The 13711-nt window shown below is 60.8% G+C and overlaps 3 protein-coding genes across 3 annotated transcripts in view; 1 reads left to right on the top strand and 2 right to left on the bottom strand.

Moving 5' to 3' along the window:
- The first annotated feature begins 86 nt into the window (after window positions 1-86).
- METTL26 (methyltransferase like 26) lies at window positions 87-3095 on the top strand. The gene is made up of 6 exons (XM_027693692.1): window positions 87-338; window positions 1379-1541; window positions 1667-1726; window positions 2183-2250; window positions 2520-2598; window positions 2670-3095. The coding sequence occupies exons 1-6, from the start codon at window positions 133-135 to the stop codon at window positions 2715-2717; spliced, it is 624 nt and encodes a 207-aa protein (XP_027549493.1). The 5' UTR covers window positions 87-132; the 3' UTR covers window positions 2718-3095.
- Window positions 3096-3495: 400 nt separating this feature from the next.
- WFIKKN1 (WAP, follistatin/kazal, immunoglobulin, kunitz and netrin domain containing 1) lies at window positions 3496-12740 on the bottom strand. Its single transcript, XM_027693678.1, has 4 exons — window positions 12697-12740; window positions 9592-9660; window positions 5803-5956; window positions 3496-4986 (listed from the first exon to the last, which is right to left on the bottom strand). The coding sequence occupies exons 1-4, from the start codon at window positions 12738-12740 to the stop codon at window positions 3496-3498; spliced, it is 1758 nt and encodes a 585-aa protein (XP_027549479.1).
- Window positions 10028-13711, bottom strand: part of RAB40C (RAB40C, member RAS oncogene family) — a 24292-nt gene continuing 20608 nt past the window's right edge. Inside the window, exon 6 of the mRNA XM_027693701.1 lies at window positions 10028-13025. Within this exon, the coding sequence (XP_027549502.1) occupies window positions 12745-13025 (281 nt within the window). The 3' untranslated portion in view covers window positions 10028-12744. The remainder of the gene's footprint in view (window positions 13026-13711) is intronic.

The raw sequence follows: 13711 nt of genomic DNA, 5'->3' as shown, positions 1-13711 counted from the left end.
TCTTTTTTTTTTTTTTTTCTCCCCACCCACCCCGCCGTGGAAGCTCCACCCGCGGCCTTGGGGCGGTCCCGTGGGCCGGTCCCGCGGGGGTGCCGGGAGCTGTAGTTCCCCCCATCCCCTCCCAGCCCGGCCATGGAGGTGCCGGCGGCCGCGGAGCGCAACAAGGGCCCGATCCTGGCGGTGCTGCGGGAGTGCGCGGGGCGCGGAGCCCCCGCGGGGGCGGCGCTGCGGGTGCTGGAGGTGGGATCGGGCGCGGGGCTCCACGCCGCGCACTTCGCCCGCGCCCTCCCGCACACGCGCTGGCAGCCCTCGGACATCGACCCCCGGGCCCTGCGCAGGTGAGGGGGGCCCGGGGGGCTGGGGGGGCCCGGGGGCACCGCCTGCCTGCAGCCCCCTCCCACGGACCCGCGGCCCGGGTTCCCTGCTCCCCGCTTTATTTTTTTCTAGGAAAAACCCCAGCTCCAACTCTGGGGCAGCCAAGGCTCTCCTGCTCCGTGCTGTGTTTTTTCCAGGAAAACCCCAATATCCAGCTGTCAGATGGATATTCTTTCCAGAACAGACCCACTCAACAGTGGGCCCAGGCTCCCCAATTTATTTTTTTTTTCCCAGGAAAAATCCAATATCCAACTCTCTGGCAGCTCAGGCTCTCCTGCTCAGTGCTGTATTTTTCCAGGAAAACCCCAATATCCTGCTCTCATATGAGCTTGATGTGAATTTTTTTCCAGCAAAGATCCTTCGGACAGACCAGGCTTCCCTGCTTGACACTTTATTTTTTCCAGACAAACCACAATATTCAACTCCTACCCATCCCAGGCTTCCCAAGTCAATACTCACTATATTTTTTTTCAGTAAATCCCAATATCCAACCAGGCTCCCCAGCTCAGGATTTTATTTTTCCCAGAAAAGCCCCAAAATCCATCTTTCCCCCATGGAAAAAAATAAACGTTGTGGGGAGGTGCCGGAATCGGCTCCTGTGCAGGGGGGTTTGTGTCCTGCCCACCCAGCAGCACCCACTGCCCTGTGAGGCTGCAGAGCCAAGACCTGGGTGGTGAATGTGCTGAAAAGGGTGTAAATCACACCAAAATCTGGCGGTGCTGGGGCAGTGGTACCGGGGCAGTGCAGGCAGGCAGGAGCACAGGCTGCTCCAGAATGGGGGGTTTGGGCCCTGGGGCCTCTCCATCCATGTGCTGCTGGTTGTCCAGGAGCTGCCAGTTCTCCATCAGGGAGCAAAGAGCCCCCAGCTGTGCTGCACCCACAACCTCCTCAGCCACCATCCAGGAGTTCTGTCTGTGCCTGCAGCGGGTGCTGGAGGGATGCACGGGGGAGGGAGGACCAGGCAATGCCCGGCTGGGGCTCAGGTGGGGTTTGGTGCCCACAGCATCTCTGCCTACGTGGAGGCCACAGGGCTGCCCAACCTGCTGCCCCCCATCGTGGTGGATGTCTCGCAGGGCTGGGAGACGTGGGGGGGCACCCAGCCCGCCTCCCTCGACCTCCTTGTCAGCATCAACATGATGCACATCGCGGAGCTGCGCTGCACCCAGGTGAGCAGCCCTGCCCCAGGCCCTGTCCCCTGCTCTGAGAGTGCCAGGGCACTCCCCTGAGGTGAGGGGTTCCAGGGGGTGTCCCCAGACCCCTGACCTGGTTCCCATCTCTCTGATTTCCCCAGGGCCTGTTCAAGGGTGCTGGGGTGCTGCTGAAGCCTGGAGGAGTGCTCTTCACCTATGGGGTGGGTCACTGTCCTGCTGTGGGAGCATCTGCAGGGCACAGGGCATCACTGGGAATGCTGGGGGGTGGCAGGTGGGAGGGCAGCTCCAGGCATGGCTTGGGGAGGGGGCAGGAAAGGGGGAAGCTTGGGTTTAGGGAGTCTCTGCCTTTTGGGGCACATGCTGAGCCCTGGATGGGGCAGTTTTTGATGGGAAAGATGCTCATCTCCCTTGCCTTATCCAAGGCAGAGTCTGGGGGGGGCCTGTGGAGGGTGATGGGACCTGTAGTGGGTGACAGGACCTGAGGTGGATGACAGGACTCACAGAGGGTGATGGGCCCCATGGTGCCTCTTGGGGGCCACGGCTCTTCCTGCTTGGCTTCTGTGCATGGTGGGGACAGCAGCCCATGGGGGGGGGCACTCGGGGGACACGGGATGGCTCCCGCCTGCAGCTCCAGCTCCAGCTCCCTGTCCCACCAGCCCTACGCCGTGGATGGACAGATCAGCCCCCAGAGCAACGTGGACTTTGACCGCAGCCTGAGGCAGAGGTAGGAGGGGGCTGGGGTCCCAGGCTGCTGGGGGCCTGTCCTGTCTGTCCTGCCAGTGCTGTCTGTCCTGCCCGTCCGTGCTCCTGCAGCTGCAGGAAGCTCCCTCCCAGTGTGGTCCTTCAAGATAAGCAGTGTCTGGGGGAAGCCCCCGCACCCAGGGGCACCCCCGGGAGATGGGGATGCCTCGGGACGCGATGTCCGTCTGTCTGACCCGCTCCTCCCTCCCCGATGTCCACCTGTCTGACCTGACCCAGCCTCCCTCCCCGCAGGAACCCCGCCTGGGGGCTGCGGGACACGGCGCTGCTGCGGGAACTGGCCGAGGCCAACGGGCTGCGCCTGGAGAGGATGGTGAGTGACGGGGTCTGGGGGGAGTCCCCACACCGGTGGGCGCCCCCTGACCCCCGGCTCTGTGCCCCCAGGTGGACATGCCGGCCAACAACAAGAGCCTCATCTTCCGCAAGCTGTAACTGCCCCGACCTCCAGCACCTCCCGGCACTGCTGCCCCCACTGCTGCCTCCTCGAGGGGTCCCAACGTCCCCCCACAGGTCCCATCTGGGGACAGCAGTGATGGGCCAGTGCCATACTTGCCCCAGCTGGGGGTGGCTTGGCTGGGGGGTCCATCTCCCCCAGTGCCTTCTCCCTTTGCAGCAGGGACCAGAGGAGGACAGGCATGGGGGGGGCACAGGTGTGGGAGCGGGGGCACAGCACCCCTGGGTGAGGGGGAGACTTCTTGCTTGGTTTGCTCTGAGGATGCTGTGCTGATGGCAGGGGACCCATCACCCTTCCCCGTTCCCCAGGACTGTGCTGTTCCCCCCAATAAACTTTGTGGCTTTGGCTCCTCCCTGCCCCAGCAGCTCCCTGATGCTTTCAGTGCCAACACGGGGGTATCTCCAGCCCACCCCCGGCACCAATGGGGGGTCAGATTCTGCACTGGGGGTGCTGCACTGGGTCCAGAGGCTTCGCTGAGGTGGGAAAGTTTTTATGGGGAGCAGGGATGTCCTGGCAGACTTCCCACCCCTCTGCAACCCAACCCAGTTCCTTATTGCTGCTGGCCAGGCTGGGGGGCACACAAGAGGGGGGCATGCAGCAGATAAATTACAGGGGAGATGGGAGCTGGTCTGGGGCTCAGCATGAGGTTGGGGGGAACGACATGATGGTGGTAACCTCAGGTGCAGGGGCTTCCCCAGGCCGCCCCCCTCCATGGTGAGTCTGCAGCTCCCCCCGTTGGCACGTCCCGGCTCTCCCCTAGTCCTGGAAGCGGTTCAGGAGGTCGCAGGTTTTCTTCTCCATCAGCTCATAGATCTTCTTCACGCGCTTGTCGTTGGCTGCCCGGACGTAGCTGCTGGGGTCCAGCGTGGCCATGCCGTCGTGCACCTCGCCCATGATGATCAGTGGCCCGTCCTCCGCCGTCATGTTGGGGCAGGGGCAGCTCCAGTCCATGTCGGTCAAGGTCACCTCCAGGTACTTGATGTTGAAGAACTTGAGGCCCATCTTCTCGTCCTTGAGGACGTCCTCGAGGGCAAAGCGGGCAATGCCAGAGTCCTGGTCCTCCACGATCTCCATCAGCCGGCCCACGATGGCGAAGTCGCTGCGACAGAGGCTCAGCACCATCTTGCTCTTGAGGCGGCAGGCCTTGCACTGCAGGCTCTTGGGGAAGGGGCATACGTCCTCACACGTCTCCTTGCTCTCGAAGTTGTTGGTGTTGCCCTCGCAGCCGCCGTAGACGAAGGAGTGGCACTGCTTCAGCAGGTGGTTGTAAGCCCAGCGCGGCTCCCAGTTCTGGCAGGGCCCCTGCACCATGGGCAGCAGGCAGGTGGGGCGGGCGCTGCCCAGGCAGGCGGCTCGGCACTCCTCGTACGTCTCGAAGTGGTTCCTGTTGGCCCCGCAGCCGCCGTAGCGGAAGGTGAGGCAGGAGCCTTGCTTGGCATCAAAGTGCCAGCGCACCTCCATGGCCTCGCAGCGCCGCCGGTCCGGCTCCTTCAGGCACTCGGCGCTGGGGAAGGGCTGGGGGCTGCTGGCCCTCGGGGTCCCTCCTGGCTCCCGCCTGACCACAGACAGCGGGAAGTCGGCGCGGAGCAGCCCGGCGGCGTTGCGGGCCGTGCAGGTGTAGATGCCGGCGTCCTCGTGGCGGGCGTTGTAGATGACCAGCTGGCCGATGTTGGTGACCACCACGTTGCCGTACATCTGGTCCGGCCGCATGATGAAGTTCTCCTCGCGCTCGCTCTGCTTCTCCCAGGTGATGTCCGGCCGCGGGCGCCCGCTGACGTCGCAGCGGAAGCTGACGGTGCCCCCGGCGCGCACGGACTGGTGAAAGGGGTTGGTGTAGAGGGCGGGGGGCACCGGCACCTCGGGGCCGGCGCCGGGCGTGGGGCGCGCCGTGGTCTCCTGCGGCACCGGGCTGGTGTCGGGCCAGGTGAAGATGTGCTTGCAGGGCACGGTGGTGAGGCGGGTGCCGCGCAGACACGCCTCGGCGTCCATGTAGCACTTGTTGTAGTAGGTGAGCCCGTCGGAGGCGCAGGTGAAGTTGGGCTCCTTCTCGCAGCGGTCCTTGCACTTGCAGACGGGTTGCCCGTCCCAGATGTCGCAGTCGGAGCCCTGCTGGGCGCACACGAAGCTCTCGCAGGACGCGGCGGGTGCCAGGGCCAGCGCCGGGGCGCTGCCGTCTGCAAAGCGCGCGGCCACGCAGCTCCGCAGCCCACACACGTTGGTGCAGCACTTCTCAAAGTCTTCACAGTCCTGGCCCGGGAGGGAGAGGAGGTTGTGGGGAGGACATGGAGGTCACTGCCGTGCTGTGACTGTGGGGGCTGTTCCCACCCCTGTGGGACTTGTGGGTGGGCAGGTGTCCCCTGTGTAGCTCTGTGCACCTTTGGCATTGCTGGGCTCTGGGTAAGAGCCTAAAACCTCCCCAGCACCGCTGGACTGTCCCCAGCCCACCCTCAGTCCCCCCCCGGATGTTTAGGGGTGCACTGCAGTGATGTCGGGCCCTTCTCCCCCAAAGCAAACAGCATCTTGCCGCTCTCAGCTTTTGCTGGCTGAGGGGAGGCAGAACTCGTTACACAGATGAATTGTGAAGGAGTCTCCCCATCCTGGGTGTGGGCAGCCCTAACCGTGGTGGGGGTCCCGCTCACCACTGCGGAGCCCAGAGCCAGGGCTCTCTGGGATGGGCAGCCCTGTTCGTGGGTGTGCTCCTGCCCTCAGGGAAAAGTTGGAAGGGGATTGATTCTGTCCTCTGCCTGATGGGATCCCCGTCCCAGCACACCATGGCTGGGTAGGGCAGGGGATCCTGTCCAAGGGGCATGGCCTGAGGGGGAGGCATGTGGGGGCAATAAGCAGTTTCTCTGCCTGTGGGGCGCCGCGGAGCATCCCCGGGGCACCTCTCACGCCAGCAGGGGCTTAGGGGAGGCAGAGCTGCAGCCGGGCCGATTGCACCGAAACAACTGAACCAACTGTGCCACCGGGCACGGGACCCGCACCCCAAACATCTCCTCGGGGACCTGGGGATGCCCCCCAAAAGCTGTTACCTCCCTCCGCCGCCGCAGCCCCCCCGCTCACCTGGTCTGCCTGGCACTCCCGCTCGCAGGTGCTCTGCGCGTCCACCCACAGGTTGGGGTTCAGCTGGTTGGGGCACACGCCCGGGTGCCGCGTCCTGCCCGGCTGCAGGCTCAGTCCGGCCGCCGCCGCCAGCACGGGCAGGAGCAGTGCGATGCCCACGGGGCCCCGCTGCCGCCCACCCGTGCGCTGGTCCCGGGCCCCGCGACCCCCACGAGGAGCCATCGGGCCACCCCGCGCCGCCGGCCTGGCTCGCTGGCGAGGGCTCGGGATAAATCACATTCAGGACGGAGGGAATGAGGGGGAAGGCGGGCAGGCGGGGGGACAAAGAGGAGGAGGAGGAGGAGGAGGCGAGGACCAAACCTCTGCCCTTCAGCACAGCCGGCGCCCGCCGGACCCCCGGCAACGCCGCCCTCCATCCATCGCCGCGCGGCTCTCGGGGACACGGTGGCAGCGGCGGGTGTCCCCGGGGCTCAGTCCATCCCCGGCGCGGCGAGCGGGGCGAGTGGGGTGGAAGGGGAGGACGGGAAGGTTGTAATCTGAATCCCCTCCCTTCCCACTGATGTTTCTGGGTGTTTGGAATGGGAAAGGCGCTGACCTCAGCCTCTAACCCCGGCGAGCCCGGCGATCCCTGGGCAAACACGGGGGGAGATCAAAGGCAGAATGCAGAAAGTCTCCAAAGAGGGAGAGTGAAGAGAGGGAGGGGGGGACACACAAAAACCCGCTCGGCCCACGGAGCCGAATTCCTGCAGGATGAGAAAAGAGGCAGAGCCTGCAGTCCGGTGGGACGGGGCGGCCGGCGGGAGGCACGGGGAGCCCACGCTGCGGGATCGGGCTGCCCGGGAGCCCCTCACCCCGCACCTCGCCCCTGGGCACCCACTGGCACCACAGCCAAAGGTGCCCAGGAGCGGGATCCCGGCAGCGGCACGGATCCATCCCCGCTCCCCCGCCGGCATCCCACGAGCGCCGCGCTGCCGGCACAGGACCCCGGCTCGCCCCGCGGGCTGGGTGCCCACCCAGCCCCACTGGAGGGGCTCCCCCTGGGGCTCCCAGCCCTCCCTCCCCGCTGATTTACAGCCAGGCTGTCCTCTGAGCCAGACCAGACCCGGCACACTGTGCCTGGGCTCAACCAGCACGTCCCGCACCGGCCCTGAGCTGCCAGGAGCCGGCCCCGGCTCCCCGGCCAGATCCCCCTAATCCCCGCTGGAGACTGACCTGCAGCAGGAACATTTCATGGCATTTTGGGAGCATTAACTCTTCCGGCTCTGGCGAGAGCCTCAGCGCCGAGGGGGGTCTGCAGCCCCTGTGAAACAGCAAACCCAAGGGGGTTTTGCCCCGGGGGAGCAGCTCAACACCTCCAGCCTCTGCTCTTGGGGGGCAGGTGGTGGAGGGGACATAAAAAAGGAGGGGAGCCCTTTCTTGTTTGGTTTTTGTTTTTGCGGGGAATCCAACTCACCCACACCCCTGAGGGGCTTTTGCATGTAATGGTTTGGTGCTCCCCCGGTGTGCAGCTCCTCGGGGAACCCCTTTTGCCCCAGACCAGGCGATTTGGGGGGGCCCTCGACACCCCCACGCTGGTGTGAGCAGGGTGTAGCTGCAGTGCCCTGGCACAGTGACCTGCCAGCGCTGCCACCTCCCTGCCCGGGCTCACCATCGGCTGTGCTGCCGGGGGCTCTGGGCTGCCCAGGGCGATGCTGGGGCTCCCCGGGGCCCCAAACCCCAAAGCACAGTCAGGTCTGTCACCAGCTGGCCATGACCACACCTGGAGGGCTGGAGTGTGTCCCATGGCTGTGCCTGGGATCCGCAGTTTCACAGCCCAGCAGCCACCCAAGGGTCGGTCCCTCCAGCCATGGTTGCCAAGGGGAGGTTCTGCTGCCCCGGGACACTTTCAGGAAGGCTGATGTTTTGCAAACAGGGAATTGCATCAGGATAGCCCAGGTAGGAGCTGCTGGGGGCTATACCCTGCACATCCTGGCAGCCTGGAGACCCCCCAGACTCACCCAGCCCACCCCAGTCACCGGCTGCCTGGAGATCCCTGACCCACAAACCCACCTTGCTCCAGCTGGGAAGCAGTGTGGCAGCTGCAGGGCCCCTTGCTCCCTGGTGATGCAGCCCAGGGCTACAGAGCCACTTTGGGGTGCCCCAGAGTCCTCCCAAGGTTGCTGGTGCAGGAGGGAACAGCAAAGCTGAAGCCCAGCTTTCACCCAGGCCGGGCTCTGTGTGGTCACAGCACGATGATGGTGCTGAGGTCTGGGTCAGCTCCTGGCCCACGGCCCCTCTCCAGAGCCAGAGGAGCAGCCCTGAGGGTGGCACGTGTTTCACACCAGAGCCCAAGACGTCTCATCCCTGTGTCACCGAGACCAAAGGCCGTGAGGCCGGACAAGCAGTGGCAGGGAACCTTCACCCCAGTGGTGCAGCACTGGACAGAGAGATGCTGGTGCTGTGTGGTTGGAAATGCAGCTTCCAGTGACTTGAGAACCTCAAGCCCACCCAGCTTGGGATCCTCACCCCCACCCAGCCTCTTCTAGTGATTCTTCAGCCGAAGATGAAGGACAAAGTGACTCTATCAAACCCGACTAAGCCCACGATACTTTCACCATCTCAAGGCTTGAAGCAGCTGTAACTTCAGTCTCCCCTAAACTGTTCACCTTCAAGTGTCCAAGCACCCATGGCACCCTAAAACAGGATTTTTGGTGTTCCTGTCAAAGATCCCAGACACAGATGTGAGTTTATCACAGAATATTATGAGTTGGAAGTGACCCACAAGGATCATCAAGTCCAACCCTCAAGTGAATGACCCATACAGGGATTGAACCCATGACCTTGACATTATTAGGACCAAGTTTTAACCAACTGAGCTCATCCCAGGTTATGGTTCATCTTCTCCCTTCAAGACAAGGGACTCAGCACTGTGTCCTGGAGGAAGGGGGCAGTGCCATGTGTCCCCCTCCAATGACCCTCTGCACCCAGGGGGCTCCTGCCCCTCTAACACACCCACGGGGACACACACCCACATTTTCAAGCATTTTCCAGTCAGATGGAGGTCACCACCTCTTCCCAGCCTGTGAGGGACAGTGGGACCAAACCAAGACACCTCAAATCGGGAAGGTGTTTGTGGAGAAACACACTCAGTGAGGAAAGACCTGAATCACCCCAGGGGAACCTGCTCCCTCCTCCTTCTCCACGGAGCCCTGAAGCTCTCCCAGCCTTCCCACCACGCTGAGGCTGTGCAGTGTTTTCCTGCCCTGCTCTTCCCAGGCAGACAGCTGTGGCCCAGGCAGCCCCTGCTGCTCCGGCGTAATGGGCTCCGGCTGTCCCTGCCCCACCTGAAACCACACACAGCCTTTGTTTCAGCCCTGCAAGAGGCAACTGACACTTCCAGAACCCCCTGAAAAAAGGGGGAAAAAAAAGGCTCTTCCCTGACCAGGCTTTCACCTTAGCTCCAGGGTTTTCCAGGCTGCAGACACGATCTCATTTCCCCCTGCCCCCTTCCCAGCCCCGGCAATTACTACTTAAGCCGTTAAAACAAGCGTGGCCAGTCTGGTACGAAGTGGAAAATCTGATCCTAGGGAAGTGAGAAGGCAGGGGAAAAGGGAGGTCAAGGGGAGGTGGGCTGGGAAAAAAGGATCAGACAAGAAGTCTCCCTCAACCCCAGAAGCAAATCCCCCTTCTTTGGGGCTCCCAGTGCCTCCGAGGGCCACCCTGATGTGACACTGGTGCTGCATCCTCTCAGTTTCAGTCACATTTATCCCAGGATGGCCTCCAGCTTGCTCCAGTCTGGGCAGGATGGGTGACGGCTCCCCCAGGATCACCCAGACCCAAAGAAGGGATTTTAGGCTTTGACTACTTGCAAACCTGTCCCTGTGGAGCTGGAATGAGCACAATTCCTGGCAAGCTCCTGGGGAGCCTGGTTTTCTCCAGCCACCTACGGGACCAACTGTGTTGGAAATGAATCCGTGTTTTCTTAGAGCTCCACTACCCCAAATCTGTGAGAATCAAGAACAGATTTAGTCTCTGCATGTACAGAAAAGGGGAAAAAGCCACCACAACCAGGAATCATGATTGTGAAGACTCATCAGAAAATGCAATTTGAGTTATTTTGTGGATGACCTGGAAGTGGCAATACACCCCTGCACTAGAAGCAGCCCCAAATCCCCAGGTATGGGCAAACTGCCACCTTTTCCCTTCAACCTCTTCCCAGCCCACACAAAACTAGATACAACTTCTCCACTTTTCAATTGGTAGATCAAAACAAACAAAAAGACTTTAATTTATACAAAACGAAACCATGTAGAATCAGTTGAACAACACTGACTGTACAAAGGAATAAAAAAATAAAAGGATAGTCCAAAAAAACCAACTCAGGAATGGTACAAGTGTTGGAGAGCAGCTACAGACTAGTGTTGACATCAGATGCAAGCATCTTTTCCTTTTAAATTAAAAAATAAAAAAAGTTCGTTGCTGGGCAATCACTCCAGGGAAATCATCCATCCTCACTCCAGACAGGATCCGTGAGACTTTACAGGGTGGCAAAACCCAAACCAACCACAGGGAAACGGTGTGGGGACGTGGCACACGTGGCACAGCCAAATCAAAGCAGAGGTACAGCCAGTTTTGAGACATGCAGCAGCTTGGTGGTTTCAGGAAGGAGCCCTCCATCCCTCTTTTCCCCACACACCGGTGCTGGGAGCAGCCGGGGCCCTGCAGTGCCCGGGGTGGTGTTTCCCGGGAGAAGCCGTCGGTTTTGGTGCCCGTCACCTGTTGGCCGTATATCCCCGGGCTGCTGAGCCAGCGATTGTCTTCTGCTGTGTGTTAAGTGATGGGAAACAGGTGCCAGCCAGCCCAGACAGGTTCTCCAAATCCCCCGGCCTTGTGCCACCACGCCGGGCCCGGCCCCGGCTTTGCTCTCGAGCCAAAGCACCACTACAAAGGATTCTTCTGCCCCTCCGCCTGCCTGGGGTTTAATTCTCTCCCCGCTCACTTGAGCTGGGTGATAAAGCAGAGATAAAGCTGAGCCAAGAGACCTGCCCCTGTTGTGTTCTGCAGAGGGGAGGGGGAAGGCTCCAGCACCTCCCAGGTGGGCTCGGGAGCGAGGGAAGGCGATGTCCCCGCGGGGGGATGTGTCCAGCCCGGACACGGCGGGGCTGTCGGGTCTGTCGGCCGCGCGGGAGCCGCTGCGGCTTCATCCTGCCCACACAGTGCAACAAGCGGCTTGGGGAGAGGGAGCAGAGCAAGGCCAGGCCTTGAGGAGCTGCTGATCCCAGGAGCAGGACGGCAGCACTGTGCACTTCACTTCCTACCATGGTACTCACAGTCTACACACCCCGGCCACCCACGAGAATCTGCCGCCACAGCTCAGCCCCGCTGCCAACCCCCTGAGCTTCTGGGGTAAGGGCTGAGCATTATTTCTCAGCTTCCAGGTGAATTCCCAGCACAGGTCAGCCGTGGGATGAAGCCAAGAAAGCAGGTGCACTTGCTTGACAGAAGATCCATCCCAAGCTCTTGCCCCTTCACAATCCAGGAGCTGTCCTATGGAGCAAAGCAGTTTGCTCTCCTGATCTTCTGGGACTGCCCCAAGAACTGAGTGACTTTGCCACTAAGGGACCTGGGCATTGCTGTTTCCCCACCCCAACCTTTCACCTTCCTAGTCCCTGCTCCTTCACGCTCCAGTGGGAAAAGCCACTTCTGCCCTTTCCCACTTTCATCCAGGAGGAGCCACAGCAGTGCAACCTCAGGCAGCATCTTTGGGAAAGCAAAGCTGGAAGCAGCCAGAATCCAGGGGCTGTCACACGGGGTGGTGTCCTGGATGAAGGGCACTGGAAGCAACAGCCAAGGTTTTGCAGCAATAAGGGACAAAATTCAGCATTTTTCCTCTGCTTTAGGTACAATGCTTCCACCCCCTGCTCCCAAATCCCCAACCAGAAGGCTCAAAGCGAGCAAGGCATCAGTCTGACCCCAGAGCTGCCTCTTCCTCCTGCCTGCCAAAAAACCCCAGCCCCCAGGACCCTGGCCTCTCCACTCTGCCCCTCCATCCACTGCCATCCCACCCTGCATCAGCACTCACAAGTTTTAGGGAGTGATTGGAATAAAGCAGCTTGGGGCATGTTCCACACGAATTGTCCTTTCCTTCTGCACATGTAGTATTTAAAAATGCCACCACGAGCCCGGGGGTGAGGGAAAGTCTCTTAAAGCATTTATGTTTTCATCAGAAAATCCTCCACTTCTCCCCTTTGCTGACACTGGGAAAGTCCATCCAGTGCTTGTATTTACATGGCTGCATAAAATTTTCCCTGACAGCTTCTTAAAAAAACCCTTAAAAAACAAGTGATATATATATATATATGTATAATATTTACATAAATAAGCGAAGGCAGCGAGTGCTGCCTTCCCCTTTCCAATTGGCCAACTCTTGCCTTGTTTTCTGTTTTTTTTTGGCAACAGCAGGTGAACATCCCGGTGAAAACTGTCATTATTCCCCTGTCCCTGTTTCTTTTTGTCTACATCCAAGGATCACTATCGCACCAGCAATCTGTTCAGGAGGCCAAGAGTTAAAGTTGCAGCACAGACTCTCCTTGCCTACTCCCTTAAGCCTCTCAATCTTCCATTAAATCCATTGCTCCATTGAGACTTGATGAGCTTTTTTTCCCCTTCCCCCCTCCCCAGCCCGGCAGCTGCTGAATTTTCCACCCCAGGCTGAGAGGCAAAGCCCAAAGCATTCTTGGAGGGTCACTTGGCAGATCCTCTCTCCGGCAGCACTGCGGGATCCAGCCGGCACCACGCTTCTTCCTATGCCAAGCCAAAACGTGAGCACATTCCTAACGCTTGTGCGTGCCATTGGAAAAGCAACCCATCCGAAAGGATCCAGTGGGGAAGGGCTGGGTGTGCAAACAGCTGTACATCGGTGGGTGGGTGCGGATCCGACAGAAGCTCCCGGTGCCCATCCTGCTAAGAGATCTTGCAGTTGTTGCGTGAGCAGTTCTGTGGGGGGCTCTGGGGCGGCCGGATGGATTTGGATCTCTTCAGGCTGTTCCCTTTGCTGCTGCTCCCGCCCCCGCTGCTGGCCAGGGAATACGACCGGCCGTGCATCATCACCGCGTTCATCCCGTTGGCCATGGAGAAGGACTTCAGGTGGCTCTTGATGGTGACAGGCAAGGGCAGCTTGTCGATGAGGTGGACTGGGGTGCAGGACACAATGGCTCGGCAGCACAGGTCCTGCAAGCTGAACACTGTGGGAGAAAGGACCACACAGTCAAGGGCCAAGAGATTTCCTGGGCTGCCCTCATCCCACAGCTATTCCTTATGCTGCACAGCTCCAGCTCCTCAGGGAGAGATGCCAAGAATGATTGCATAGGAGCCTTGAGTAGGGAGCAGGTTGGTTAGGAAAAAAGTTTGGGCAATCAAGGTGAGCTTTGCTGTTGGAGGTTTGTGCTTTGCCAGACACCAGCTTTGGTGTCAACACAGGGTAAGGCACTGCCAGCCCTCCCCTGCTCAGTGCCCGGGGTGGCAGGGCCTGGCTCACATTCCTGTCAGACACTTGGCTTCTCAGCACATCCTCTGGCAACCAGGGCATGCCCAGGGAAGAGGCAACAGGGTCAGCAAGTCCTGAAACAGGACAGTGTCCCTTGGGACTTCCTCGGGGAGCAGCGGCCCTCTGCAGAACTCCCCAGGCACAGAGACCCCACCAAGCCAGAACACCACTCTGCCCTTCCCCGTTTCCCAGCAGCCTCTTAGCTCAGCCTGCACCATGTGAGCCTGCCTTGGGAAGTCCCTCTCCTTGGAGGGGAATTCCCATTCAGCGGCCACGAGAGGGCACGCGTTATCCTCCTCCCACCGCCAGTGCCACGCTGCGATTCCCGAGTGCGCGGTCCCGATCCCGAGCAGGCAGATCCCGATCCCGAGCAGGCAGATCCCG

Source organism: Neopelma chrysocephalum, unplaced genomic scaffold, assembly GCF_003984885.1.
Source record: "Neopelma chrysocephalum unplaced genomic scaffold, ASM398488v2 Primary Assembly neopelma1_93, whole genome shotgun sequence".
NCBI lineage: Eukaryota > Metazoa > Chordata > Aves > Passeriformes > Pipridae > Neopelma > Neopelma chrysocephalum.
This window is presented reverse-complemented; position numbering and strand designations above follow the sequence as displayed.

Coding starts and splice junctions, on each gene's coding strand:
- WFIKKN1 (XM_027693678.1), bottom strand. CDS start 12,740: ATGGGCACCGGGAGCTTCTGTCGGATCCGCACCCACCCACCGAT. Junction 5,957..9,591: donor GTGATCCTGGGGGAGCCGTC/ACCCATCCTGCC, acceptor GGGCCCCGTGGG/CATCGCACTGCTCCTGCCCG. Junction 4,987..5,802: donor GGGAGTGCCAGGCAGACCAG/GTGAGCGGGGGG, acceptor CTCCCGGGCCAG/GACTGTGAAGACTTTGAGAA.
- METTL26 (XM_027693692.1), top strand. CDS start 133: ATGGAGGTGCCGGCGGCCGCGGAGCGCAACAAGGGCCCGATCCTGGCG. Junction 1,542..1,666: donor CGGAGCTGCGCTGCACCCAG/GTGAGCAGCCCT, acceptor TGATTTCCCCAG/GGCCTGTTCAAGGGTGCTGG. Junction 2,599..2,669: donor GGCTGCGCCTGGAGAGGATG/GTGAGTGACGGG, acceptor CTGTGCCCCCAG/GTGGACATGCCGGCCAACAA.